The 25,346-nt window shown below is 43.7% G+C and overlaps 2 protein-coding genes across 8 annotated transcripts in view; one reads left to right on the forward strand and one right to left on the reverse strand.

Moving 5' to 3' along the window:
* Nucleotides 1-8,753: 8,753 nt before the first annotated feature.
* LSM3 (LSM3 homolog, U6 small nuclear RNA and mRNA degradation associated) lies at nt 8,754-17,734 on the reverse strand. Its single transcript, XM_006131272.4, has 4 exons — nt 17,576-17,734; nt 14,928-15,038; nt 9,502-9,597; nt 8,754-9,166 (listed from the first exon to the last, which is right to left on the reverse strand). Exons 1-4 carry the CDS (start codon nt 17,594-17,596, stop codon nt 9,086-9,088), a joined length of 309 nt encoding a protein of 102 aa, XP_006131334.1. The 5' UTR covers nt 17,597-17,734; the 3' UTR covers nt 8,754-9,085.
* Nucleotides 17,735-17,753: 19 nt separating this feature from the next.
* The window catches only part of XPC (XPC complex subunit, DNA damage recognition and repair factor), a 36,875-nt gene continuing 29,282 nt past the window's right edge, over nt 17,754-25,346 (forward strand). For all 7 annotated transcript variants that reach the window (XM_025188764.2, XM_025188766.2, XM_025188763.2 and 4 more), the window contains exons 1-4: nt 17,754-18,703; nt 21,670-21,874; nt 22,904-23,028; nt 24,837-24,948. In XM_025188764.2, coding sequence (XP_025044549.2) covers nt 18,589-18,703; nt 21,670-21,874; nt 22,904-23,028; nt 24,837-24,948 — 557 coding nt within the window. In that variant the 5' untranslated portion in view covers nt 17,754-18,588. The remainder of the gene's footprint in view (nt 18,704-21,669; nt 21,875-22,903; nt 23,029-24,836; nt 24,949-25,346) is intronic.

Here is a 25,346-nt window from a genome sequence, read left to right on the forward strand (position 1 = left end):
TCCTACTGCTCCCCAAAGGTGTCAACGGTGCCAGTGGACAGAGGAACTCTGCCTAGATGTGTGAATGGAGGGAGGATCAGCAATAGGTCCCACAGTTGCAGGAGACCCCCTCAGCCAACCTCCTCTCCCTCTGTAAGAGAATGGTGGAAGGCACATATATTAGCCCCAGAATGAGAAAGGCCCTTCTTCCCATAAGCTGCAGAGGTTACCTCACCAGTCAGATGTGGAGGAATGCACAGAATGCAAGCACTTTCCCCTCACTCCATTAACACCCAGGGAACGGGATGAAAAGCAAGCTGTGTCCTGGAGCACACGGCTGCTGCCCCCGCTCCCCCACGCACCTGAAATGGAGCCCTTGGGGGAACCAAACAATAGATTCAATTTTAAGACCCCAGGAGACCCCCTTACCACCTAAGATGCCTGCTGGGAACAGCTAAGGGTAAATAGGGGGAAGAACTGGGCACAAGCAAGGAGGCTGTCTCGCTTGTGAAAGTTAATTAGAACTGCTAGGGTGAGAATTTGCATGCAATAAGTTTCTTAGTGTATTAGAATTAGCTGGCGTGCAGTATTTATTTTGGCTTATTAAATTACTTTGGTCCGTGTTTTCACTTGCAGTCCCTTAAATCCTACTTTTTATACTTAATAAAAATACTTGTCAAGTCCACTGTAAATAATTGTTACCTGGGGTACAACCAATGTGCATCTCTCTTTCATTGAGAAAAGAGGGTGAACACATAAGCTTTCTCTGTTTAAAACTTTTATAAAGAGTAAGATGATTTATTTGGAGTTTTGGTCCCTTTTGGGGGTTCCTCGGTGCCCAATAGCTGAGATCCCCCAGGGCTGAGCTGGTTCAGTTCCTGCATTGCTCTACCGGTTACCCCAACTCTATGCCTTGGCTTGGGGAAAGCAGAGCTTTTGGCTCAGCAGGACAGGGTGGTGGGGAGTTCCAGAAGGCAGGAAGGTGGGCTTAGTGGCTGGATCAGCACCCCGGGTGACAATCCTAAGGCAATTTCTGTGATTCAGTCCATCACCCTTACCATTTTACCACAAGGAGAATTTCTAGTTAGCAATACTAGTATTAAATCTTTTAGCATATATGTAGAGCAGCCACTAAAAAGCAATATAACACTTAAGTAGGTTTGAATTGCACCAGCAGCGGGCAATAGTGATCATCTATGCTAGGGATTTGCAAATTTCATTGCACTGTGACCCCCTTCTGCCAAAAAAAAAATAAAATTACACAACTCCAGGAGGAGGGATAGAAACCTGAGCCCAGCTGAGACCCAATGACTCAGGTGTGCGTGCAGGGGGGCAAAGCCAAAGCCCCAGGTCCACTACCCTGAGTGAGAAAGTGGTCAAAGCTGAAGCCCAAAGACTTTAGCCCCAGAAAAAAGGGCTTTTAACATGAGCCTCACCACCCAGAACTAAATCTGTTGGGCTTTGGCCCCAAGCCCCGGAAGTCTAAGCCAGCCCTGATGACCCCATTAAAGTGGGGTCCCAACCTCATTTGAGAACTGCTGATCTATACTGATATATTATTAGGACCCCGTTAAAAACTAGGAATGTAACTACTAGTCTAGTCACTACTTGACTACTTCTTCCCCCTCGCCCCCCACTTGCTGCTTCTGTATCAGAGGCAGCATGGGGGCGGGGGAGCAGGAACCGGTGTTCTAGATGCATCTCTGGGTGGGGGGGCAGGGGAGGCAGAAGAGCAGCAGGGGACCTGGTGCGAGCCAGGACTCAGCAGTCCCGGCTCATGCCGGGTCCCAGACTGCTGCAGCTCTGCTTTCTAAATGTAGTAAGAGCTGTCTGGCCCTGGAGCTGGTGTGAGCTGGGACTACTCAGTCCTGGCTTTCATTGCCCCAGCAGCTAACTCCCTTATCGACTAATCGAGTACTCAATGGAAATTTCATCCATTACTCAATTAGCTTAACTGCTCCTTACCATCCCTATTAAAAACTATGCTTAATTTTATTATAGTATCTCCTGTTGGTTTGCACCAAACCTTCCTTGCTTGCCTGAATTAAGTAGGTAACTAAAATTTAACTTGGATGTATGTATTATAAACACATCCAATATAAGATAAATTAGATTAGCTTTCATGCTCAGTTCTTCCCCAGAATTCTGCTAATCAAAAGCATGCAACAGCTGCAACTGGGAGAGGTAGCAATTTTACCAAAAGTGGATGACCTAAGATCATTGAAAATTTCACGTAGACTTTCTAACTGCAAGATACACAGCCTGATATGGAAACTACAGCAATTACCTGAGACAAAAACATTAAATGATGTTCCTTTAATTGTGTCTAACCTGTGCCACTGCTATGCAAAGAAAAGAAAAACAAACTGTCACTTTTATGATGTTAAAATGGGATTTTAGCTATCAAGGATGAACATGACAAAGAGAAATCTGAAGCAGAGATAATTTAAAACAGCAGCTCAAGAATTAGTACACTGAATTCTTTTGATTCAATTTTTTCCCCTGCAATTATATTTGAAAGGTCCAGAGGAAGACTGGGCACATAGCATGGCTAGAATTAGACTGATGCTCAGAATTATAAGTCTTTTAAATTAAGAACATTTATAAAAGGAAAGAATTTCAGTTTCAACCAAAATTTTGTTTTTATCAAGGTTCTCTATGATTTACATAAAATGCATTGAGGAAACCATTAAGCAACTCGTTTACATAATTTTAGACAAGCATTTTGTAGTGAATGATGCACTCAAATACAATAATGATTTGTGTGCCATTTTGTTGCCCAAAGAAGTTCATAAAATGAAATTAGAGCAAAGAAAAATTTAAAATAGCAAGGAAAGTGTGTCAGTTGTGAGCTCTGTTAGACAGTGAATGATGGAGGATGCCTTAATGCAGGGGTGGGGAACCTTTTTTAGGTCAGTGCCACTGCCCTATAGAAAAATCAGTCAGCAGCTGCACACAAGTGAGAATCAAAAAATTCCCACCCTTTACCAGCATGGGCTCCCCAATGCTGGCTAGAGCCCTGAGACTCAGGGGCCAGATCCAGGCAAGCTGGGGTCTGTATCTGGCCCCTGGGCCTTAGGTTCCCCATCTCCGCCTTAATGAATTGACACCCTTGACAGTTATAGATATTTTTATCCTCCCAATCCCAAATTAGAGGTCCACCACCAAGAAAACACCTTCCTGCCCACACCTGCCATGCAGCAGCTGGGTGTTATAAGGATGCATCAGCTGGAGAGAAATGATCTGCTATTGGGAGATCAGGATCCATATTGGTTGCCAGAGTCCCTTTAAATGAGGACCCCTATATTGCTACTGTCTAAGTCTGTGACTATAGTCAGTCCATAAAATAATATCTCAAAGGAAGTAAGTGGTAGAAACCCCATTGCCTGAGGCATATAAAAGTGGACCAGGCAAAGCACTAGAGAATATATTGTAAAGAACAAGCAGCAGGTTGGATTACATGATTCAACTATGATTGGATGAAGTGATGCTTGAAAAACACTATATTGCTAAGATGTTAGAGGAAATATAACAGTAACAATAAATTAGTTTTATTTTTGAAAAAATACATTGAAGTACAGTACAGCATTAAGGCTGTATTAGGTATTATATAAAGACAAGCTCTGTGCCCCCAAGAGTTCACAATCCAAAATATGCAACAATATATATCTATATAAAAGTTATAGGGCCAGTCCCTTAGCTTGCAAAATTCAGATAAAACTTCATTGAGGTGTTATGCCAATTTACTGCAATTGAAGATCTTGCCAATGTAAAAGTATTTCAAATCTACAGAAATAAACTATCATTTCGGATCCAATAATTTTTTTTAAAAAAATTAACCTTTATTTTAGTAATTGCAATATAATTGTGTATTATTCACTTATAAAATATTACATGCACAGAGGGTCAAATTCTCCCTTTTGATTTGCACAGAAGGTTTAGAATCCAGTATCTTGTTATTTACTATGCATGGTGCTACTGCTTGTATCCTGGCTGCTAAGTTTGGTGAATAGTATAAAAGAATTTTGCCCCAAAGGGCAAACTTTCTTTGTCCCAAACTTCCTATTTGCCTTTCCCACTTTTTGTTGAGTATGTAGAAAGAACATCCTACTTGGAAATTTGAAGCACAGGATTGCACAGCCAAGTGCTTTGCAAATGTCTTTGTTGTAGATGACATTCACATTTCTCCTTTGCTATTATATGCTTGAGCCCCTGCACAGCTCTGCCATTGCAGCACATTAACTCACCTCTACAGTATCTTTACTGTTCAAGCCATCTCTCCTTTGCAGGGATCACTCATCCTGCCATGATCATGAGGTAACAGGGTCAGCCCACCCAAACTAACAATCTAACACAGAAAAGGATATTTAAAAGATGAAGGCTGTAGTGCAGTTACCCTACCCATAGTTCGCTCCTCTACCTTAATTGTATTTCTGACAGCCTGGTATGGAAGTAGAGCCTATCTTAGATACAGAATACCAAAACATAGCCTATAAAAGTTATCTGTAGATCAGAAATACAAAGTGATATTTAATGCTGGTTCTTCTCCCTTCAAATAGCCAGATTTGAACTAAGCTATTTTCACTAGATGAGAAATAAAATAAAGAACAATACGGTGACAGTAACAGAACATAACTGTTGTCAGAAGCTTGATCTGTTTCTAATGCTGAGCTTTAATCAGATCAGGGCTGTTTTTCTGCAACATAATGAAGTCAATAGTGGTGATAGGCTCATGGATGCTTTCTGCACTGCTGCTTTTCAAGGAGTGTTCAGCAGCAGCTAAGCTGTTAACCACAAATTCTTCTTTTAAAATGGTGTATCTGTTTCATGTTTGTTATTAGCAAAGTAACCAGCCAGGATTTCACAGTATGAATTAGACATAATGCAGATATTGAGAGAATGGGGGGAGAGGAGGTGTCAGAGAATGTTGCTTTCAGACTGCAAGCCCCCCATGGATAATCCCATTGGCCTGATTGGAGCTACCCCCACCCAGTATAGAACTATGAGTGTAGGGCACATGTACTAAACTGTTTTACAATTACTCTGCCCCTGAAGTCATTTGTGCCTTTGTAAATATCAAGACATATTTAGATGTCTAACTACTGCTTAGTATAAGTAATTAGGATCACATCTGATGGCAATTTAAAATTAAAAAGAAATAACTAATTTGCTGAGTACAGGCACAGCGTAACTCATAAACATCCGTCACTGATAAAATCAGACAAGGTGAACCAATCTTAATCCTGAAGGAACAGAGCACCATCTAGTGTTTTGAATGAGATAAAATTCAAAGATCAGCTTCAAATTAATCTACACAGAACAGTGGTCACTAACCTTTTTCAGACCAAGAACACTTTTTGAATTTACATGCAATCCAAGATCTACCCTAAAATAATGTTGTAGACAGTCTGGTTTTTAATTTATGCTATGTAAATCTTAAATCAAGTATTTATAAATATACATTTTGTCCTCTATTCACCAAGTCTCAGTGTGACACCTATGACTGAACATTATCTGCCAATGCCTTGAAGACTGGATTGTAGTTTGAGATTGCTAGTCCCCAGACTGAAGACACAGCTTTTACAGCTGTTTGGATTTAAAATGTTCATGATTTATTTGTGCATGCTAGTCAGTATGGTCCACTGGAGCTAGAACCCAGCAGGGACAGCAAAGAGGGGCAGCCACCCGCTGCCACGTGGCCCAGACAGGTGGCCATGTGTTCATCCTGCTAAGGCTGCCCCAGCAGGGACAGTCGCACCTGCCATGCTCCAGCTGGGCTGGAGCAAAAAGAGGCAAAAGAAACTTGACTCCAGCCCATCTACTTTGGGTCATCAGGTTCCAAAATTAACAATTGCCCCTACAATCAGAGCAGCACAGCCCTGAATGAATAATTGATTTTTCTCCACTAAGCTGATAATTAAATTGATGAAGAACTCAGCAATCATACCTTCCAATTTCAGGGCCTGATCCAAAGTCCTTTGAAAGCAAGGTCACCATAGACTCCAGTGAACTGGATCAGAGTCCTAGTATAAATACAGATACACAACTAACATGGGGCATTGTTCTGTCTTTCAAAGACATCCTCTGTGCACATACATAGGGCTCATGGCTTTGGACATTTTCCTGTTTCACCAAGTTACCATCTTCTACTCTTGAAGTTTTGTTCATTCATTATCTCCCCCCTCATTAACTAACAAAATGGCTGAAGGAAGGGAGAAAAGCTGCGTACCTGACCCTCTTTGCTCTAGCCCACATAGCACATGATGCAGCCTCGATGAGCTGAACTCCATGGCCAGCTGGTGGGTGGCTGCCCCTCTTTGCTCCAGCCTAGCTGCAGCGTGACCAACTGGGTGGGAGCAAAAAGGAGCAGCTGCCCGGCCAAGGCATTCAGCCTGCCAAGGCTGTGCAGCGCTCCAGCTGGGCTGAAGCAAAGAGGGCCAGCTGCCTGACCAGTTGAAGCACGGTGTGCCTCAGTGGGCTGAATGCTATGGCCAGTTGGCTGCTCCTCTTTGATCCAACCCAGCTGGCCATGGTGCTTAGCCCTAGAAGTGGATGAGGGTTTTGCAGAGCCCAGGGCAGCACAATTTCATGGGGCCTCCCTTTGGGGGGAAAAAAGAAAAAAGGCATCCCCTCTGTGCCCACTCCGATCATGTAAGCTACTCCTCCTCATCCACTCTCCTAATACCTCCCTTTACACACCTGCCCTGCCTCTCTCCTCTGGTGCTGGTCCCTCCTCTGCAGGTGTTTGCCCTTCTGCTTCACCCCCAGAATCCCCTGACACCTGCACCTTCCCTTACCCCTGCACCGTCCTGGTGCCTCCCCCTTCCCTCACTGCCCCTGCACCCTTTGCCCTTTTTCCCTGATGCCCACCCCCTCACCACCCTCTGCCCCCATTCTCCTCATGCCTCTGTGCCCTCACACATGCCTTGCTCCATCCCCACCTTCCTCATGCCCACCCCTCCTTTCAAGCCTTCGCCCAGCATCTCCCCCTCCCCCCCTTTAACCTCAATGCCCTTACCTTCTCCTCTCCCAGCATCACCCTGTCCCCGCTCCCACTGATACCTCTCCTCCTGCCCTTTTCTTCATTGTCTCCACTTGGCCCCCTGGCATTTGTCTCTCCTCCACCCTGTCCCTTGGTGCCTTCCCTTCTTCTCCTGACCTGCTCCCCTCCCCTCAGCAGAAGCCGCTTCCTCTGCCACCCACCTTCTGCCTTCCAGTTTGCAGGGCGGCTGCAACCCTGGCCCAGGCTGCAGACCACATGTCAAACCGAGCGGTGCAACGCTGGGCCGTGACGTCACGCCACGCCACACCCGGGCATCTCCCCTCAGCTGTTGCGTGGCATTTCAGCATGCTGCGCATGTGCTCCCTCGGCCCCACCTGGCTCGTACTGGGCGGCGCCAGGGAATTTAAAGTGTAAGGCTGCGGCACCCCATCACAATCCCCCTCCTCCTCCAGCAGCAGCCAGCAGGCCCTTCAGCGGATGACCCACTGGGAAATTGCAGGTATTCCACCGGGCCAGTCCGCCCCCGGCGCTGGCGCAGGGCCTATTGAAGCACGGGGTCCAGGGCAGCCACCCCACTTGCCCTGCCCTATATCCGCCGCTGCTCAGCCCTCCAATGCTGCCCCAGCAGATCCCACCAAGTTGCCACCACTACTCACCTTCTGTTTGATAGGTGCTGCTCTGCAAATGAGGGCAGATTAAAAATGTATTGTGCGCAGCCACACAGGCACGCAGTTCAGAGGGAACTGAAGACTGACCTATGGAGATGCCGTGATCTACCGGTTGATGACCCCAGACATAGAAAATCAGAGGCTTTTGGGGGCCAGTTGGCAGGAAGTCCTGCACCTGCTTTGAAGCATGACTAAATACCAGAAGCAGACAGTAATATGGCAGAGTTGCACTGCACAAGATAATGTCATTAAGTGAGGAAGGTTACATGTTATGGGCATTTCCTAATCTGCTATGGTGAATGAGGCTTATCTGTTTCCTTGGAAATGAGTTTCTCAAGGCAGGAATGGTTTGAAAACTACAGTGGCAATGGGCCATATAGCCTCTATTGTAGCTCAGTAGTAACAGGAAGCTACATAAAGAGGAGCTCTCTGCAACCCCATATAGGAGGAGCACACTTTACAAGTTTGGTTGGTATCATGATTCTCATTTTACAGATGTGGGTACTGAAAAAAAGTAAAACAACGTTTTCTTTTCTCTACAGATCTTAAAGGGATGTACATAGAAAATAAAGTTGCTAAACCATAAGAAAAATAACAGTCTTGAAGAATGAAGCCTCACTTTCAGATATAGATACTGTGGATCCCATGTGTCCATGCTTGCTAGGTTTAAGAGTTTAAAAACAGCAGGTTCCCATCAGGTGCCAGGAGCACACCTTTTAAATGGACTGCAGAACTAGTGACTACTTAAACATAGTGGTCAACACAAATGGTTGATATTCAGAGGATAAATCCTTTCAAAACTGATTTGGGATAATAGTTACCAGGGCTGTACTAATGTAAAGCAGAAGACTATACTTTAGAAGTCATAACATGCATACACAAGGATGCATGTTAAGAAACTGGGCACAAAATAGCCATCATCTGATATAACAGTGCCCTGTAGAGTAACTACAAGCTGTAACCCTTTCAAATTAAATACAACATAAAACTGACCTCTATAAAATGACTAAGTGCACTTAATTCCAAAATAAATTGTAATTTGTAAATAGGATGCACGTTGAAGAGATTTTTATATACCAAAAACTGATGACAAATCAATAATCGAAAAGATAAATCATATTTATTAAAAAATCAGAATTCAGCAACTGCCAAGATTGTAAAACTGAAAAGATTAATTTACTGATTTGACAGGTACCTGCATTATAGCATTTAAATTTACTTTTCGAAAAGTAAATGTCTTACACCATCATCTTTCCTCATTTTTGTAGGTTACTTTCAATGATCCACAAGCTGAGCAGGTGGAAAAAACACAAGAACAAAACACAAACCAACAATACAATATAAAAATATGCAGAGTTTTGCATGGAAATGTATTCTGAGCAGGAGTCTTCTCTCAAAATGAGCAGCTTTCCAACAAGGGCAAATCTTTGTGGTTTCAGCCAACCCTCAATGGAGGAGCTACGAGCACAACGCCATCACCTCTGACAAAGAGCATCGGAATATTCCTCTTGGTAGACTAAGCAGAAGGAAAGGAAAGCATAATTTACACAATACATCTGAGAAATGTTACCAATTTTAAATTCATTTTCAAAGAAAAAGATGTCAGAAGTTCATAAAAAACAAGTTTTGAGGAAATAAAGTCTTATCCACATGCTGAAAAAAGCAATACCATTAGCAGACAATTTTGCTGTAGGTTTTACTTTGATATCAATTTTCCTGAAGTTGTTTTACACCAAGTCCTGCTCAAATCTAGCTAGTAAAAATCAATTTTCATTTTAAGTTCAACTAGATAAAATTCAACTTGTAAAGTATTTTTATTTTTTTATACCATATGTACATTTGAACCCTTACTTTATAAATCTCTTCATAGGTTTCCTCATCAATCTCTATTGTTGTCACGGTCTCTTCAACATCACCCAAAATCATATTTAAGTGCTGATCATAAGCCTGTGAGAATGAGAACAGTTTAAATTATTTTCTTTACAATCTGTACCACACACAACCAAAGTATTTAAATATTTGTAGCGAAAGTAGTTCAGATACAAACAGATTAAAATGAGAATAGCTTCTCTTAGGGTATTTCAACTTGGACTCAATGAAATGCTTTGACCCTCAAATATGCCAATATTTTAACAATGTTAATTTCACCAGCACTAGTGAAAGCACTAGCATTAATTCTCTTTTAAACAGTTGTTTAAGCGGTCACATATTTAGTAATCTTAAACCTATGCTACTATAATTTAGTTAAAGTTATATAAGTCAGATCCTAATAAATTCATGGTCCATTTTGGTCAATTTCACAATAGGATTTTTAAAAGTCATAAATGTATTGATTTCAGATATTCAAATATAAATTTAATAATGCTGTAACCACGGGGTCAGTTTGCGAGGCTACTGTAAGGGGTTGTGGTATTGCCACCTTTACTTCTGCACTGCTGCCTTCAGAGCCACCCCCAGCACAGAAGTAAGGGTGGCAATACATCTGAGTAAAACTCCATTTGTCCGGCATCCAATGCTCCGGCACTCCTGATGGTCCGGCACCATCAGGAATCCGGAAGTGCTCCGGCTGCCGGACAATTGGAGCTGCTCTGCGCCAGGCTTCCGCGATTCAGCCGCTGCTGAAACTGACCAGCAGCTGAATCGAGGAAGCCGGGGGCAGAGCATCTGGGGTGCTGCCAGGTTGGTCCCACAGTGCTGCACCTCGGGGCTGCAGGACCAACCCAGCAGCACCCCCCAGTTGCTCTTGGGGATGCCTGGGGCAGAGTAGCTGGAGTGCTGCTGGGTTGGTCCCGCAGCACCGAGAGGCAGCGCTGCGGGACCAACCCGGCAGCACCCCAGCTGCTCTGCCCCAGGCTTCCTGGAATCAGCTGTTGGTCAGTTTCTGCAGCGGCTGAATCTGGATGCCTGGGGCAGAAAAGCTGGAGTGCTGCCAGGTTGGTCCGGCAGTGCCGAGGAGCGGCGCTATGGGACCAACCCAGCGGCAGCCCAGCTGCTCTGCCCCAGGCATCCCCAAGTCAGCCGCTGCTGAAACTGACCAGCGGCTGATTCTGGTCAGCCGCTGGTCAGTTTCAGCAATGGCTGAGTTGGGGACACCTGGGGCAGAGCAGTTGGGCTGCTGCTGGGTTGGTCCCGTAGCGCCCGCCCCTTGGCGCTGCGGGACCAACCCGGCAGCACCCCAGCTGCTCTGCCCCAGGCGTCCTGATTCAGCCACTGCTGAAAATGACAAGCAGCAGCTGAATCGGGACACCTGAGGCAGAGCCGGACTATCTGAAGGGGGAGCTATGAGGAGTCTGGGGTGGCATCCCCCCCCAGACCCCTCATAGGCCCCCCTTTCGATAGTCTGGCATATCTGATAATCCGGCACCCCTTGGGTCCTAAAGGTGCCAGATTATCGGAAGTTTACTGTATACCACACTCTGTGGGAAAGAATTAATGGACACAAATCAGATAGCCAAAAGGTCAATTCACAAAAACCTGCTGGAGAACACTTTAAGTCTTCCTGGACACTCATTAACGGATCTCCAAATCATCGTTTTGTTTCAGACCAATTCCACAAGCCAAACACACAGAGAAGGGTTGGAACTTAACTTAATTCACAAGTTTAATTCTTATGCAAATGCTGTGAACCAGGATATTAGAAGGCTTGCACATTATCTTCCACCAGCTTTAGGGGGTAGCCGAGTTAGTCTGTGCAGAAAAAAACAACAAATGGTCTGGTAGCACTTTATAGACTAACAAAACATGCAGATGGTATCATAAGCTTCTGTGGGTACAGCTCACTTCTTCAGATGACCGGAGTTTTGAGTTTAAGATGTGCAGACCCAAAATAAATGGGAGAGATGGGGGGAGGGGGGAAAGACAGGGAGATTGAGTCCATTAGCATGAGAATTAGAGTTCATTCACAAATTCAATTCTCATGCTAATGGCCTCAATTCTGATGAAGGATGGTTGGGACACTATTCACCTAACATTAAATGAAGGTGCAAACAGCTCTTTGTGTAGATTCCTATGTCAGGAAGGATACTATCAATTGACTGATTCTTATCTGCTTCGTTTTAACTACCCAATCTTCAGATACTTACTGATTCTCTCTACCTTTCTGATTTTCTATACCCTCTGCTCCCTGTCTCCCACACCCCTTCGTTCCCCCCCCCCCTCCAATTTATTTTGAGTCTGCATATCCTAAACTCATAACTCTGGTTATCTGAAGAAGTGGGCTGTGCCCACGAAAGCTCAAGATAACATCTACATGTTTTGTTAGTCTATAAAGTGCTACCAGACCATTTGTTGTTTTTATCTTCCACCAATGTATTTAAGGTGCTACTAGACTATTTGTTGTTTTTTTAGTTTTTCCAACCAAACAATTAAGGTGCTAATGGTTCTTATCAGCCTCTTGTAACTATTTAGTCTTTAAGGTGCTACTAGACTATTTGTTGTTTTTTTTAGTTTTTCCTGTTACAGACCAACTCAGCTACGCCTCTGAAGCTTATCTACTCACTATCTCTTCCCCCCCCCCACCCCATTTTTTCCTCTTTTTTCCCCCCTCTCATTTATTCTTGGATCTGGACTTTTAACACTCCTGTCATCTGAAGAAGTACCCACAAAAAGCTCACGTTTTGTTAGTCTTTAAGGTGCTACTAGACTATTTTTTTAAAAGTTTTTCCTGTTACAGACTAACTCGGCTACCCTTCTGAAGCTTTTAATACCATACTAGGCCATCCTCGCTTCAGCAGTGCTGCCTTCAGAACTGGCCTGCCAGCCAGCAGCTGGAGAGATTCCCAGAGGTGAGTCAGACCTTGGGAGCAGCCCATGCAGGGGAAAAGTTAGTCCTATCTCCCTCCAGTCCATCCAGGACTAGCAGCTGCAGCCCAGCATACAGTATGCAACCCTGATAGGGGTGCCCCTAACTCTGCCCCTACCCAGCTCCAGTGCTCAGGAGTTGTGGCCTTGGGCAAGCTGTGCGCGTGCAAGAGTAACCACAGAACCTCCCTGAAATGACAGTGGCCTGTGCGGTCACCCACTTTCCCATCCATCAGGCTGGCCCTACGCCCCCAATGATCATCTTCTCCCACTCATACCAGGCCACCTTCACTTCTGTACTGCTGGGAGAAAGGAGGGGGGGCAGGGAAGCTGTCTTCAGAGCTGGAATCCTGATGAGCAACTGCTACTCTCCAGCTGCCTTCCTACATGAAACCTTTTGTCTCCTGAAATAGCCAGATTTCACAGTCCATAACACAATTTTTCTCAGCCATGAATTTGGTAGGGCCCTAATTGTGAAGGTTTCACATAAGCCAAGATCCTCACAGAAGTCAATGAAAGCTAACAAGGGTAAAACTGCAGGATTGGCAACCTAGTGTGATCAGTGCACACACAGAGCCCACAGACTGGACACAAGTGTGAGGTATCTGTTCTATTTGTAGGTTATTTTAAGGACTGTTTGGAGAACTCAAGAGAAGATTGCTTTTAGATATTCAGCAATTTCAGAGAACATCCTATAATGCATAAGCAACATACCTTGTCACTGTCTCTAAATGAAGGAACTACATGGACTACCTCTTTCATGCCCATTTTCACATTTATAGAGCCTCACAATGATGGTGCAGTGGAAGAACAGACCAAATGCTGACTCCTCACTTCCATCCTGTAATTCTATTTGAAGTATTCCTTAGAAAATGCAATGAGCTTTTTCCATTAAGCCACCAAGGAAGAACTTAGTAGTACAGTGACACAACACCTATGCATTCATGGAATAAAAGTTCTTACAGGAAACAGATTTGAAGCTTTCAAGATGTCATAAAAGAACCTAAGCAAATGCTTTAATATGACTCTTAATGTAGACATTTATGAACCATAAAAATCCACACAAATATCATCTCCAGTAGGCATGTAAAATTCCATTTAACTGGTTAGCTGATTAAAGGGAGTGGGTTGAGGGCACTCCCCCAACTCACTGGGCTGGAGTGGTCCCTCACCCGCCATGGCTGGGCTGGAGTGGCCCGTGTGCTGCAGGCAAGGGCTGTTCCAGCCTTGCTACTTCCCATTAAGGGGAATGCTTACCGGGTAACCGGTTACACATTTATATCCCTAATCTCCAGTATGCCCACTGAAACTGGATCTACTGGGGTCCAAACCAGTAAGCTGCATCAGAATTTTAGCTACGGTAGCACTCAGAAGGCCTAAGCAAAGATGACCAATCTGAATGCATTACACCAACATGCCACCAACCACACTGGTGCTGAAGCCATTTCCAAATTTTTATCTGCGGAGTAGACCCTTTGGAATTTGAGGACAATACCACATCGCAAATATCAGCTTCTGAGAGTAAGTGGCAGGTCATCTTCACTGGAAATAGTCAGACATGAGCCTGAGCCCAAATACCATTACTTTTAGAGAATGTTTCAATATTATTATTGATGGGAAACTGAGGCATGGAGAGCTAAAGTGACTTGCTCAAGGTCACTCAAGAGCTCAGTTGCAGAAGTGAGAAACAAACCCAGGTTCTGCTGAGTCCCAGTCTCATTTTATAGCCATTAAGTAACACTACTATAAACTAGTTTCAACTAGATTTCTTCTAAACCATCATGTTGGAAAGACACCCAGTAACGGTAGGAAAGAAAATCCAGCACCTTGTCATTCTAAGATAACAAAATAGAAGACATGAATTTCTAAATTTTATAGATACCAAGAAACACTCAGATAACATGTGCCAGGCAAAAAAAGAAATTTCTATACTCTTTAAATAAAAACTTATGAACTTGACTGGTATACCACAATAGAACCAATCTTTAGGGCTGTGTCTAGACTGGCCAGTTTTTCCGGAAAATCAGCTGCTTTTCCGGAAAAACTTGCCAGCTGTCTACACTGGCCGCTTGAATTTCCGCAAAAGCACTTCCTACTGTAAGAAATCAGTGCTTTTTGCGGAAATACTATGCTGCTCCCGTTCGGGCAAAAGTCCCTTTTGCGCAAAAGGACCGTGTAGACAGCTGAGATTTGTTTTGCGCAAAAAAGCCCCGATCGCGAAAATGGCGAGCGGGGCTTTTTTGCGCAAAAGCGCGTCTAGATTAGCCATGGATGCTTTTGCGGAAAAGCGTCCATGCCAATCTAGACGCTCTTTTCCGAAAATGCTTTTAACGGAAAACTTTTCCGTTAAAAGCATTTCCGGAAAATCATGCCAGTCTAGACGTAGCCCAAGCGTATAATTTGCCTGGGCTTTTAGATGTACCTTTCAATGGTTAAAAGTATACTAGTACTAAATCTTTCTGCAGTGTTTTACTTACATGTAATCTGCCTCGAAGTTCTCGATCATTCCTCATTTTCACATAGATTCGTTCATCTAGACTGAGTCTGATCAGATCCAGTGGCTCCTCTACAGTATTTGTTGTTTGTTGCTAAAAATACAGACAGCAGTTTTTGCGATATACAAAAGCCTCAAAAATTTTATGTTCAAAACCGGTCAGTCTCTTTCACGTATAGGATAAAGGTACCTTTCACTTTCAGGTCAGTTATTGGGTCCAGCCCAACCTGGTAGAAACCAAAAATCATTATCATAGAATGAGCATATTGTGGCCTGTATGAAATGACATAAATTTCAGTTAACTTCCTAGAGGACAGTACTATTATCACAACTGGTACCCTCTATTGACAATTTTAGTGGACAGGCCAGAAGTCTGAACAGAAAGGGTACAAAATATAGCTTACATCCTCCAAATTGAGCTCACATGGTCAAGTCTGAGATACTTTGGCAAGGATGTAAAGAAGTTTACACTGCCATTGATTATGCTGTTCTCATTGGTGGAAAATTATTTGTAGTACTGTAGCACCTAGAACAGAAGTGGGCAACCTACATCCCACATGCAGTCCAATGGGGCTCCAACTGTGGATCGCAGACCCTTTGTCTGCCTCCTTCCCCCACACGCCTCTTGTGCACTTGGGCCCTGCACTTTCAACTCCTTTCCTTCCCTCCCAGCCCATTCAGAGCACCACAAATCACCTGATTTATGCCCCATTCTCACTCCTCTCCCTCAGAGCTTGAACAGTTGCGAACGCTGGAGCGGAGTAGCAGGGAAGGAGTGCGAATCAGGTGATTTGTGGTGCTCCAAAAGTGCTGGGAGGGAGGGGAAAGAGTAGGAAATGCAGGGTTACAGGGTCCCAGTGTGCGAGGGGTGCATGGGTAATGGGAGCAAACAGGGGGTGTGCAGGCCACAAGTGGAACCCCAGCAGGCTGCAGACCACTAGTCATACTGCCCACTGAGATGAAGGAGGTCCAACTCATGAAAATCACTATTATTGGTTGCCCATTGCTGACCTAGCGCTCTAGTCCTCAGCCCCACTATACTCAGCATTGCGAAAACAGTACGAAATAGTGGTCCGTTGCCCCAAAGGGATAATGCATTGGGATCTCTGGAGTAAGTATCCAGTATTTTATAAGCTTCAGAGAGGTAGCTGAGTTAGTCTGTAACTGGAAAAACTTAAAAAACAACGAATAGTCTAGCAGCACCTTAAAGACTAACACAACATGTAGATGGTATCATGAGCTTTCCTGGGCACAATGAATGGTATATTCCATTCATCTGAAGAAGTGGGTTGTACCCACAAAAGCTCATGATACCTTCTAAGGATGTTAGGGACTAGTCAACTATCCGATAAGCAAATGCTTATCGATTAGTCAGTCAACTAGCCGATTCACCTCCACTTGTTACCTCTATCACAGAGGCAGCAAAGGGAAGGAGAAGAAGGGGTACTTCAAAGTGGCAGTGCTGCACAGCTGAACTGAGGATCAGCTGTGCAGTGCTGCCCCTTTGAAACACCGCCACCATGTTTCAGCTGGATTCCCCAGCTGATCTCGGGATCAGCTGTCTCGGGTTCTGCTGAAATGCTGCACTGAACCTGGGGTCAACTGGGGAGTCTCCCCGTGACCCTGGGTTCCACGGCTTTGAAATGCACAAGAGCCCCCACTGGGGACTCTTGTACATTTCAAAGAAGGCACACTGGGTGCAGCCCCAAGCGGGCTCTTGTACATTTCAAAGGAAGAATGCAGAAGTGCCTATCGGCTAGTTGAGTAGTTGATGGAAGTTCTATTGACTAGTCAATTAACCACAATTTAAATATCCTTAATACCATCTACATGTTTTGTTAGTCTTTAAGGTGCTGCTAGACTATTTGTTGTTTTTTAAATTTTTCCAGTATTTTATATTCCTTCCCCATTACTTCTTCAGCTTCACTTTCAACAAATCAGACTGCAGTAGAAGTACAAAACATAACAAAATCATACATCTCTTAAGCTTGATAAGAGCACTGCCAATACTGAGGCTCCAGGAGACTGAAACCAGCACTGAAATGACACTAAGACCACAGAGATGTTCGATGTTTTTCAATCACGCAATTAACGGCAAAGATCAACCTAATGAAGACTGAAACAGAAGGAAACGTTTTGATGTAAGCTGCAGTACTGAGAGGTTAAAGATTTGCTGCTCCACAGGGGACTATGGAGTCCGTCTCAAGTCAAAGGCTGCAGCTTTCTGAAACCCTAACCCTTTGCCTGCTCTGCCTTAGTTCGGCAGACCAGGAAAACGGAAGCATCTCCGGTCACGCTTGCTCAAGCCCCCATGGGCTGAGCTGGGGCTCAGGGGCGGGGAGGGGCGCGCTATGGAGGGAGCCGTATGCAGCGTGTCTTTGCTGGAGGGCCGCCGTTCCGCTACACTGTGAGCGGCAAGTTGGGAAGGGCCGGGACATGGGAAACTGGGGAGTCAAGAGGGAGAGACCCCACAGGCGCTCGCGCATCCAGCCCCGTTCATCAACCGTCCCTGCTACGGAGAGCAACGGCAACCAGACGGGAGGGATCCCAGGGCAAGGGGAGAACCGAAGCGCCCCTCCCCCCCCGGGCTCGCGCGGGCTCCGAACGGCGAGGAGAGGAAAAGCCGCTCACCTGGTCCACCTCGTCCGCCATCTTTCAAACGCGAGCCCCGCCTCTTCCCGCGCGACGCCGGCGCGTAGAAACGGCGGGTGGCGACGTCACGGTTGGCGTGGGGGGGCGGCCTCCAAGGGAGGCTAGAGCGGCCGGTGCGTTGCTCAGGCTGGGTGGTGGGGGCGGGGCTTGGCGGAGCAGGCGCGGTGTGCGGCTGCGGACCGCTCGGGCTCGTGCCACGTGGTTCCCCCGCTGGTCTGCGGATTTGGCCCCGGCTGTGCCTCCGCGTCTCCCCATTGCGGTCACAGGGCCTAGCTGTGCCTCAGTTCCCTCCCCCCACCTTTCCGTTACCGGGGGGGCTTGTCGATGTGCTCGTCAGCTCCCCCCCCCCCCCCGGCGTGGCGAAGGAAAGCGAACGCAGGTGCCCCATGTTGTTACAGATGGGGAAACTGAGGCACCCGCCCGGGCTCCTTAGGAATTAATGGGCAATGGCTCCGTGGGCGCGAGAGCCGGCCTAAGGCCCGTGCCGAGTGCAGCGGTGCCCCCGGACTGGCGTACAGTGGGGGCGGAGTACAGCTCCAGCCCCGGCCCGCAGGCACCCCCCGGGGCATGAACTGAGGACGGCGTGAGCCCAGGCTGGGCTTCGGGGGCACGCTGGGAGCAGCCCCGGCCAAGAAGGGGCCATTGGTGATCACTGCCCAACAGGCCTTTGCAGCGCCCAGGCAGCTCTGCACAAACGGCAGCCACGGGCGCTATCCGCCGCCCTTGCGGACTGCCTCTCGGCCGGCCGGGACGGAAGAGACGTCAGGCAGGAGGAGGAGACTGAGGCAGGAGCCGGCTGTGCTAGCCCAGCCTCCCCAGAGCCTTCCTGCAGCTCCAGGAGGAGGAGGAGGGCTCAGGGTGCACGTACGCTTCGGAGGTGGGGAGAGCGTGCAAAGGCCTCACCCAGAGAAGGAGGCTGCCTTCATCTCCGCTGGGTTTGCTTTGTGTCCCTCACCAGTCTGTGGTTGCCCCCCTTGCCTTGAGGAAACAGCATGGCCAAGAAGCGCAAAGGTTCCTTGCAGCAAGAGGCTAGCAGCAAGAAATTCAAGGCAGAGCCTGCTGCAGCAGCCACCAGGGCCCTCCAAACTCTCAGGCAAGAAGGAGAGGGTGAGTGTAGACGAAGACTTTCTTGAGCCAGACCCTGTTGCGAGCAGTTGCATAAGCATCATGGAGAATATACTATCAAAGAGAAGCAGCCCCTGGAACTTAGATGGCAGATTGGGGGTGGAAAATTCATTTGGAGGAATATTTCCCCTTCACATAACATGCTCATTTGGAATTACTTTAAAATGACTTTTAAATCATTCCTCTGTGCTGATAAAGGATTTTTGCTACATATTTCAATGGGACATTTAAAATCTCACTTGTCTTGTTAGACTCTCCTCTCATTTAAACGCAATCCTCTAGCCTACTGTCCAATGTGCATTTCTAATTACAGTAGACTGTGAAGAATAAATCAAACTTCTCTGATATTGTTTATTTATAGCTGTATTTATTTTGTGACATTTTTTCTGTAGGGTTTTTATAGGATTTGTTTAAATGAAACATTTATTTAGAATTGTTCTTGTCTCAGTTATTTGCTGGTTTTGAGCTTACTAAAATAAAGCTTTTGAAATATTAAACAGCAGATGAAATCCTTTTAAACCACAATCTCTTTGCATAGCCACTAAATAGTGTAGTGTTCTTTGTGGTGTTTAACTCCATCTGCTGATCTGTTGTCCCTTATACTGTATAATGTGATCATGACTGATTTAGCTTTTTTTTCCAGCCCCATTACAGTCAACATTTCAATGTTACATAAGCAAAATAGTTTTCTCTTGAGAGAAGTTTCTAGTGCTGTCAGGAAACAATCCACAATTTCTAAACATTTCCTTTGTTACAATGAAAGAGGGAGGATCAAATGATTTGATGAAGCTAAGAAAAATAAAGGTTCTGGATAGAGTACTGCTGGCAGCTTTAATAAATACATGTAATTTCAGCATATCTTTAGGGTATTATTTATGTAAAATATAAGCATGGAATTCAGGTCATTCTTAATGCAAATAATGGTAGAATTTGATTGTATATGTGTTTGTGGAAAAGGCTAACTGAAGGGAACACAATATAATCTTAAATCCTAATTCTGTATTTCTTGTTCATCTAACATTGAGGCTTATAGTTAGTATTTCTGTCACCACATCTTCATTTAGTATTTATCTCTAGATTTCACATAGTTGTTGAAGATGATGTGGTGTGACTTTCAAGCAGTCTGTTTCATTCCTTAATTTAGAAGAAGCCCTATGAAATGCTACATTTTCAGAGTGATGTGGTTTTTTTTAACTGCTTTATCTGCTGTATTGGATTTGATCTTGCAAAATGCTTAACTCCTGGTCAATGAAAGTGAAGGCCTCAGGAAATCAGGCCTCTCAAAAACACACCATTCAAGAAATAATGGTTTTAGAGTCATTGTAGGCCTTGATTGAATTCTGTTGAACTCTTCATTAGGGATGTTAAAATGTGTTTGTTTATGTAAACATGTAACCACTGAAAAATTCAGCTGTTACACATTTACATGCATGCAGGAGCTTCCCCTAGCTCCCCATATGTATACGTTAATGTCCCTTGTGTATATGCAAAACCCTTTTAAAGACTGGAGGCCATTAGGGCCTAAGAGTGTGGTGTCATGGATCAATTCACAATATTAGTGCCTTTTTAAAACAAATATTTAAAGTACGAAAACCACTCTCCTTAGTACATTTTCTCTCAAAGTTGCTTTTTAAAAAATTCATTGGATTTGAACCAATATTACTGCTTTCAGAATTGGGCCCATTGTGAATGTCCAGCAATAAATGCAGTATTGCCAGACCCAGATGTTCAAAAATGTGACTCAGACCCCCTGGAATGTATGGGGATTGGCATAAAAATCATAAGACTATAACATCAGAAATCTCTCTCCACTTTTCTTGCTTCTCTCAGGCTTCCAGGAGCTGTATGTTTACAACAGATAATCACTGCTTATTAGAAAATAAAAACATCTTAAAAGTGACCTGCAAAAGTTTCTCCAAAATGGGATCATTATTAAGTAATGAGCTGAATGTCAGACATAGTCACAAGCAGAGGAGTATTCAGCTAGTAAATGACGAAATGCAGCTTTGGAAAAAAATCAGCTCCTTCAAAATTACGTCTGCTGCCCTTCTCTACTATACTGACCAAGAATGCATTGTGGTCGTAGCCCTGATTCTGCAAACACTTAAGCAACTTTATGCAACTAGCTCCATCACTCATGCATTGACTTCAGTGGAGCTACCTGCATGAATAGACTGATCTTGTTTGTGAGTGTTTCCAGGAACAATCTGTATGTTAGGTTGGACACCAGCAGCCTCCCAGGAATATTGAATAACCCATATTGAATTAGATAAGTGGCATTTTTTTCCTTACAAAGTCACGTTGAAACTTCTTACATTTAAAATAACTTTTCCTATATAATGGATACCAATTCTGTCAAACCATGCCATATTCTAGAAAGGAGGAAAACTTTGCACATTTCATTAGGGAATTCTGCCCATCATTCTAATCTCATATGCACTTAATGTACCCATTGCAACGGGCACAGTGGTTTGATCCAGGTGTGATGAGGAAAGCATCTTGCTATTGTTGAGAGAGAATCCTCATAAAAGAGGTGATTTAAATCAGTCTTGCAAAATTCCACTTGTCTGGGAAAAGTAACTCTGGCTGTAGGTGAGTAGAATATTTATTTTTCATCCACCATTATTGATAAGGGCAGATATTATCCATTTTGTTTATTTGGGGCTGTGAAATTTCCATGATGGTTTTGCTTCAAATGCACTTTTTGCTTAATGCTGCATATTTGTGAAAATTATTTTCTAGGACAATATGTTCAATATGTTCACAGGCTGCAGAGGAAAATGCAAAACCTGCATTTTCCTCTGCAGCCTGTGAGTGATATGCTAGCTCTATTGAAGTTGTTGAGAGTTTTTTTTTTTTTTTTTTTTTTTTTTTTTTTTATTGACTGAGTTCTGTGGAGCTATGGTTTCACTTTTTGACATATCTCCTTCCCCTCTGATCTAATACAGATAATTTTGAAGGAGAAAAGCTCAGTCTGAAGAAATGTCTCTCAAAAGTTCCTGCTGGAAATAAAAAGAAGAAAAAAGATTGTGACACTGGAATTCATAGCCTGCCAGGTAGATCTTCAAGGCAAAAAGGAGCAAAGTCAACAGTGAAGGAGGAAAATAACATAGCTGTGAAAAATGAAGGGAATCTTAAAGGGGAAATGTGCAGGTAAGTTAATTTACAGCATCAGCATAACAGTCTGGAACAATATTATATTTTTTGTTAAATGTGTTTAGTTAAAACCCAGTTTTGTAAATACATCCAGGTTCCTTTAGTCATGCTCATAATCTCAGTTGGAACTATGCACTTGAGCATAATTATTTCAGGGGCATAGTTATTTGCAGGATCAGGCCACTGGAATTTAATCTTGGTGGAAAGCTAATATTTAAAATGTTTCCAAGTTTTATATAGTGCAAATAATTGTATTTTTATATGGAAGTTATCGAGTTATTTAGGCCAAATTTTAGATTTGTTTGTCTTTAAATGAAGGTAGTGTGGAGGAATGTAAAGTAGGACAAGAAGAAATGGGCTTAAATTGCAACAAAAGAAATAATCCTGCTTTGTGTGCAGGGGATCTGAAGAAGTCCCCGCCAGTCCTAAATTTCTGTGATTCTTTGACATTTGTATTTAAAAATGTAGAAGCTTTTCCATGCACTAATAGCAGGAAATAAAATGTCATTTCACTGGCCAACATGAACACATTTTACTAAATTGCAAAAGAAACACACTTCTAATTCCTTTTCTTTATACTGATGAGGCTTCAGCAAGATTAACAGTTCAGAATATGAATTCTGTAAGGCCCCGATCTTGCAAAACGTTGTATATAGACAAACTCTGTATCTATGTAGATCCCCATTAATTTAATTGGGATCATTTAAGGGTATGGATATCTCCATGGAGATCCTTGCAGAATGGGGACCTAATGTTACATACTGCACTAAGAAGACTCTTTCCCCATTTTTACTGTTCTGCCTCTTTTTATGGCAGGGATGTTATACTTCATACATACAGAGAGATACATTATCTGCACTTGTGGTTTCGCTTGTAAAATATTATAAGGCTTTGTATCTGCTATTTTTAATACAGATGTATTGTATTTGTTTTTATATTTTAATATTTTCCTTCAGTTCTTAAAACAAGCAAACTATACACTCTAACTGTTAAAACCTTTTTTGTTGTCTTCTATAATCTTTATAGTGCTTTACCAAGCTCCCCTCAAAAGGAGATGACTTTGAAAAGAAAATCAGCTATTAAAAAAGAAATAGATGACGATGAAGATGATGATGGTGATGAAAGTGAGGATGAGTGGGAAGATGTGGAAGGTAACAAACAGCCTTTTAAGGTCGCCTTCTCAACTATTAAGCTCTAAATATTCTTAGATACTGTTGTTCTTGGTGATGATTTATTTGATTCTGGTGCAGCCTCTCTCTGCAGTCACTATTACAGCTATAGATTTTTCTTTTTTATTAGATCCTTCATAATATTTATATAAGTGATTCAATCTAATATAGTGATCAGGATTTTGAATATGATAGTGCTGATAGGTGTTTAAAGTTGAGTTTAGTTTTAACCCATTATATTTATCATCAGGTAGAATTTTAGCCTCTCGTTATTCATGTACAAACAGTATATTGGGGCAGCTTTATCCCTTTTCTAAAATTTCCTTTATTGCCTACTTAAATAACAAAGTTCCTAGCAGAATTTGCTTCCTGCAGGTTCTATCCTGCCCCTCATTCAGTTTGCCTCAAAGACATATGGGACCTTTTTATATCTGGTGTTGAGAGTCGTATAGTTTTGTCTGCGAACAGAACAGCTCTACATCTTTATGTACCTGACACCTATTGACATGTGTTGCAATGCTGCAACTTAAAAGGGGCACTCCCTGAACTCTGTAAATACTAAATATACATCGAGAGAAGCTTTGAATTAGTCCAGCAGAAGAACTAGACTGTGATTTCCTAGAGATATGGACAGGAACAGATAACTCCTTCAGTAAGGTACTAGTCATTTAGCCATCAAACCAGGCTGCAAGGACCAGAATTGTATTGTATTGTAGCTGTAAATGTATGCCTGCTAAAGTGAACTCCCTACTTAAAAACAATTCTGAGTCTTGCCAGTCCTTTTGAATGAATAGTGAGAGAATTAGACTGAATGCAGAAATATGGCACCAAAAGCCAGAGGATGAAGTCGAGAATACCAAGGCTGGTAGGAATGTCAACATACTATATACATAATAATATCCCTCTACTGTACATTCTGTGGCAGAGTCCCGGAGCAGGTAACGTTAAATAGGACTGCATTACTATAGAGAAGGCTGCATTCTCAGCTCCTACCTAATGTGGAGAACACAGCTCAAAAAATAATAATGAGGATTATTTTATAAATAACTGTCTGAATATAGTGCTCCTGTATGGTGCCATAGAGACAGTTCTGAAACCAAAATGCACTATCCCCCCACAACAAATGCAACATGGCTGATAGCAATGCAATGCTTCTCTTATGCCGCTCCACAAATGTTCTTCAACCCACTTCTGAAGTAATTATTTGTTGTTTGAACTTTCTGCTAAAGAGGGGTGATGGTGATGATCGTATTATGAAAGAGAGACCTGTCTGCTAGAAACCGCACTGAATCAATATCTTGATACTGAAGCTACTGGCATTCCATGAGTATCTTAGATCAGGGGAGAACAACAAATGGCCCGTGGGCCAGACACGGTTTGCCAGGGTTAACTCATGGCAGACTGCCAGCACCTTATTTACCTGCATGTCCGCTCCTGTTGGCTGCAGATTGCTGTTCCCAGCCAGTGGGAAGCGGTGTCCGTTTTCCGCAGCTCCCATTGGCTAGGAACAGTGATCTGTGGCCAACAGGATCTGCGAGTGGCCATACCAGTAGATGCATAAGTATACAAAGCACCGGAAGCCCACCAGAAGCAAACCCTGGCAAACTGTCTGAGAGGTGCAGGCCGCTTGTTGCCTGCTCCTGCTTTGGATATGGCATACCGCTCATTTAAAGTAGGTTACTCAACAGACACCAAATGACCGTTTCTTTGTGTACCTAGGTAAGCAAGAGAGGAAAAGCTCCCCAGGGACATTGATTTCATAGGCATCAATTTTAATTTTATATTTCTAGAACTCGAAGAGAAATCAGGCGAAGCTGCTGCACTTCCTGCACTAGTGCTGCCCAGCAAACCAGTTGAGATAGAGATTGAAACACCAGAGCTGGCAAAGAAAAGAGAGAGAAGGTAAGATCGGTTGTATAGAGGGAACATTGATCGCTTCCCCTAATGTTTTCCATCCATGTGCAGAATACATTTTTTATGTGCACTGAGGTATATACGCAAATGTGCTTCACCAGTAGAAACACAAAACCTAGCTGTGGACGCTCTGCTAAATAGCTTGACAGCATTTGAATCTCTCTTGAATGGCTGCACAAGTGCACAGCTTATAGGAAATGCTGGAGGGGTAGTGAGGCTGAGAATTTACATGTGCTCTCATAGTTCTATGAATACTTGTTATAGGTGTATGATGAACTTTTTTTTCCCAATTCATATGGGCATTGTGAGGATTGAGTAGGTAGGTAGTTAATTAAAAGTGCTAAATAAACTAAGTAATAACTATCGTGGCCTTTTATACTGACAAC

The sequence above is a fragment of the Pelodiscus sinensis genome, chromosome 11, assembly GCF_049634645.1.
Source record: "Pelodiscus sinensis isolate JC-2024 chromosome 11, ASM4963464v1, whole genome shotgun sequence".
Classification (NCBI taxonomy): domain Eukaryota; kingdom Metazoa; phylum Chordata; order Testudines; family Trionychidae; genus Pelodiscus; species Pelodiscus sinensis.

Excerpts from the sequence above, each read along its gene's own strand:
- LSM3 (XM_006131272.4), bottom strand. The coding sequence starts at position 17,596 with ATGGCGGACGAGGTGGACCAG. Across the intron at positions 15,039-17,575 it reads TGGCGGACGAGGTGGACCAG|CAACAAACAACAAATACTGT; the intron begins GTGAGCGGCTTT and ends CTGTATTTTTAG. Across the intron at positions 9,598-14,927 it reads AACTTCGAGGCAGATTACAT|GCTTATGATCAGCACTTAAA; the intron begins GTAAGTAAAACA and ends TCATTCTCACAG.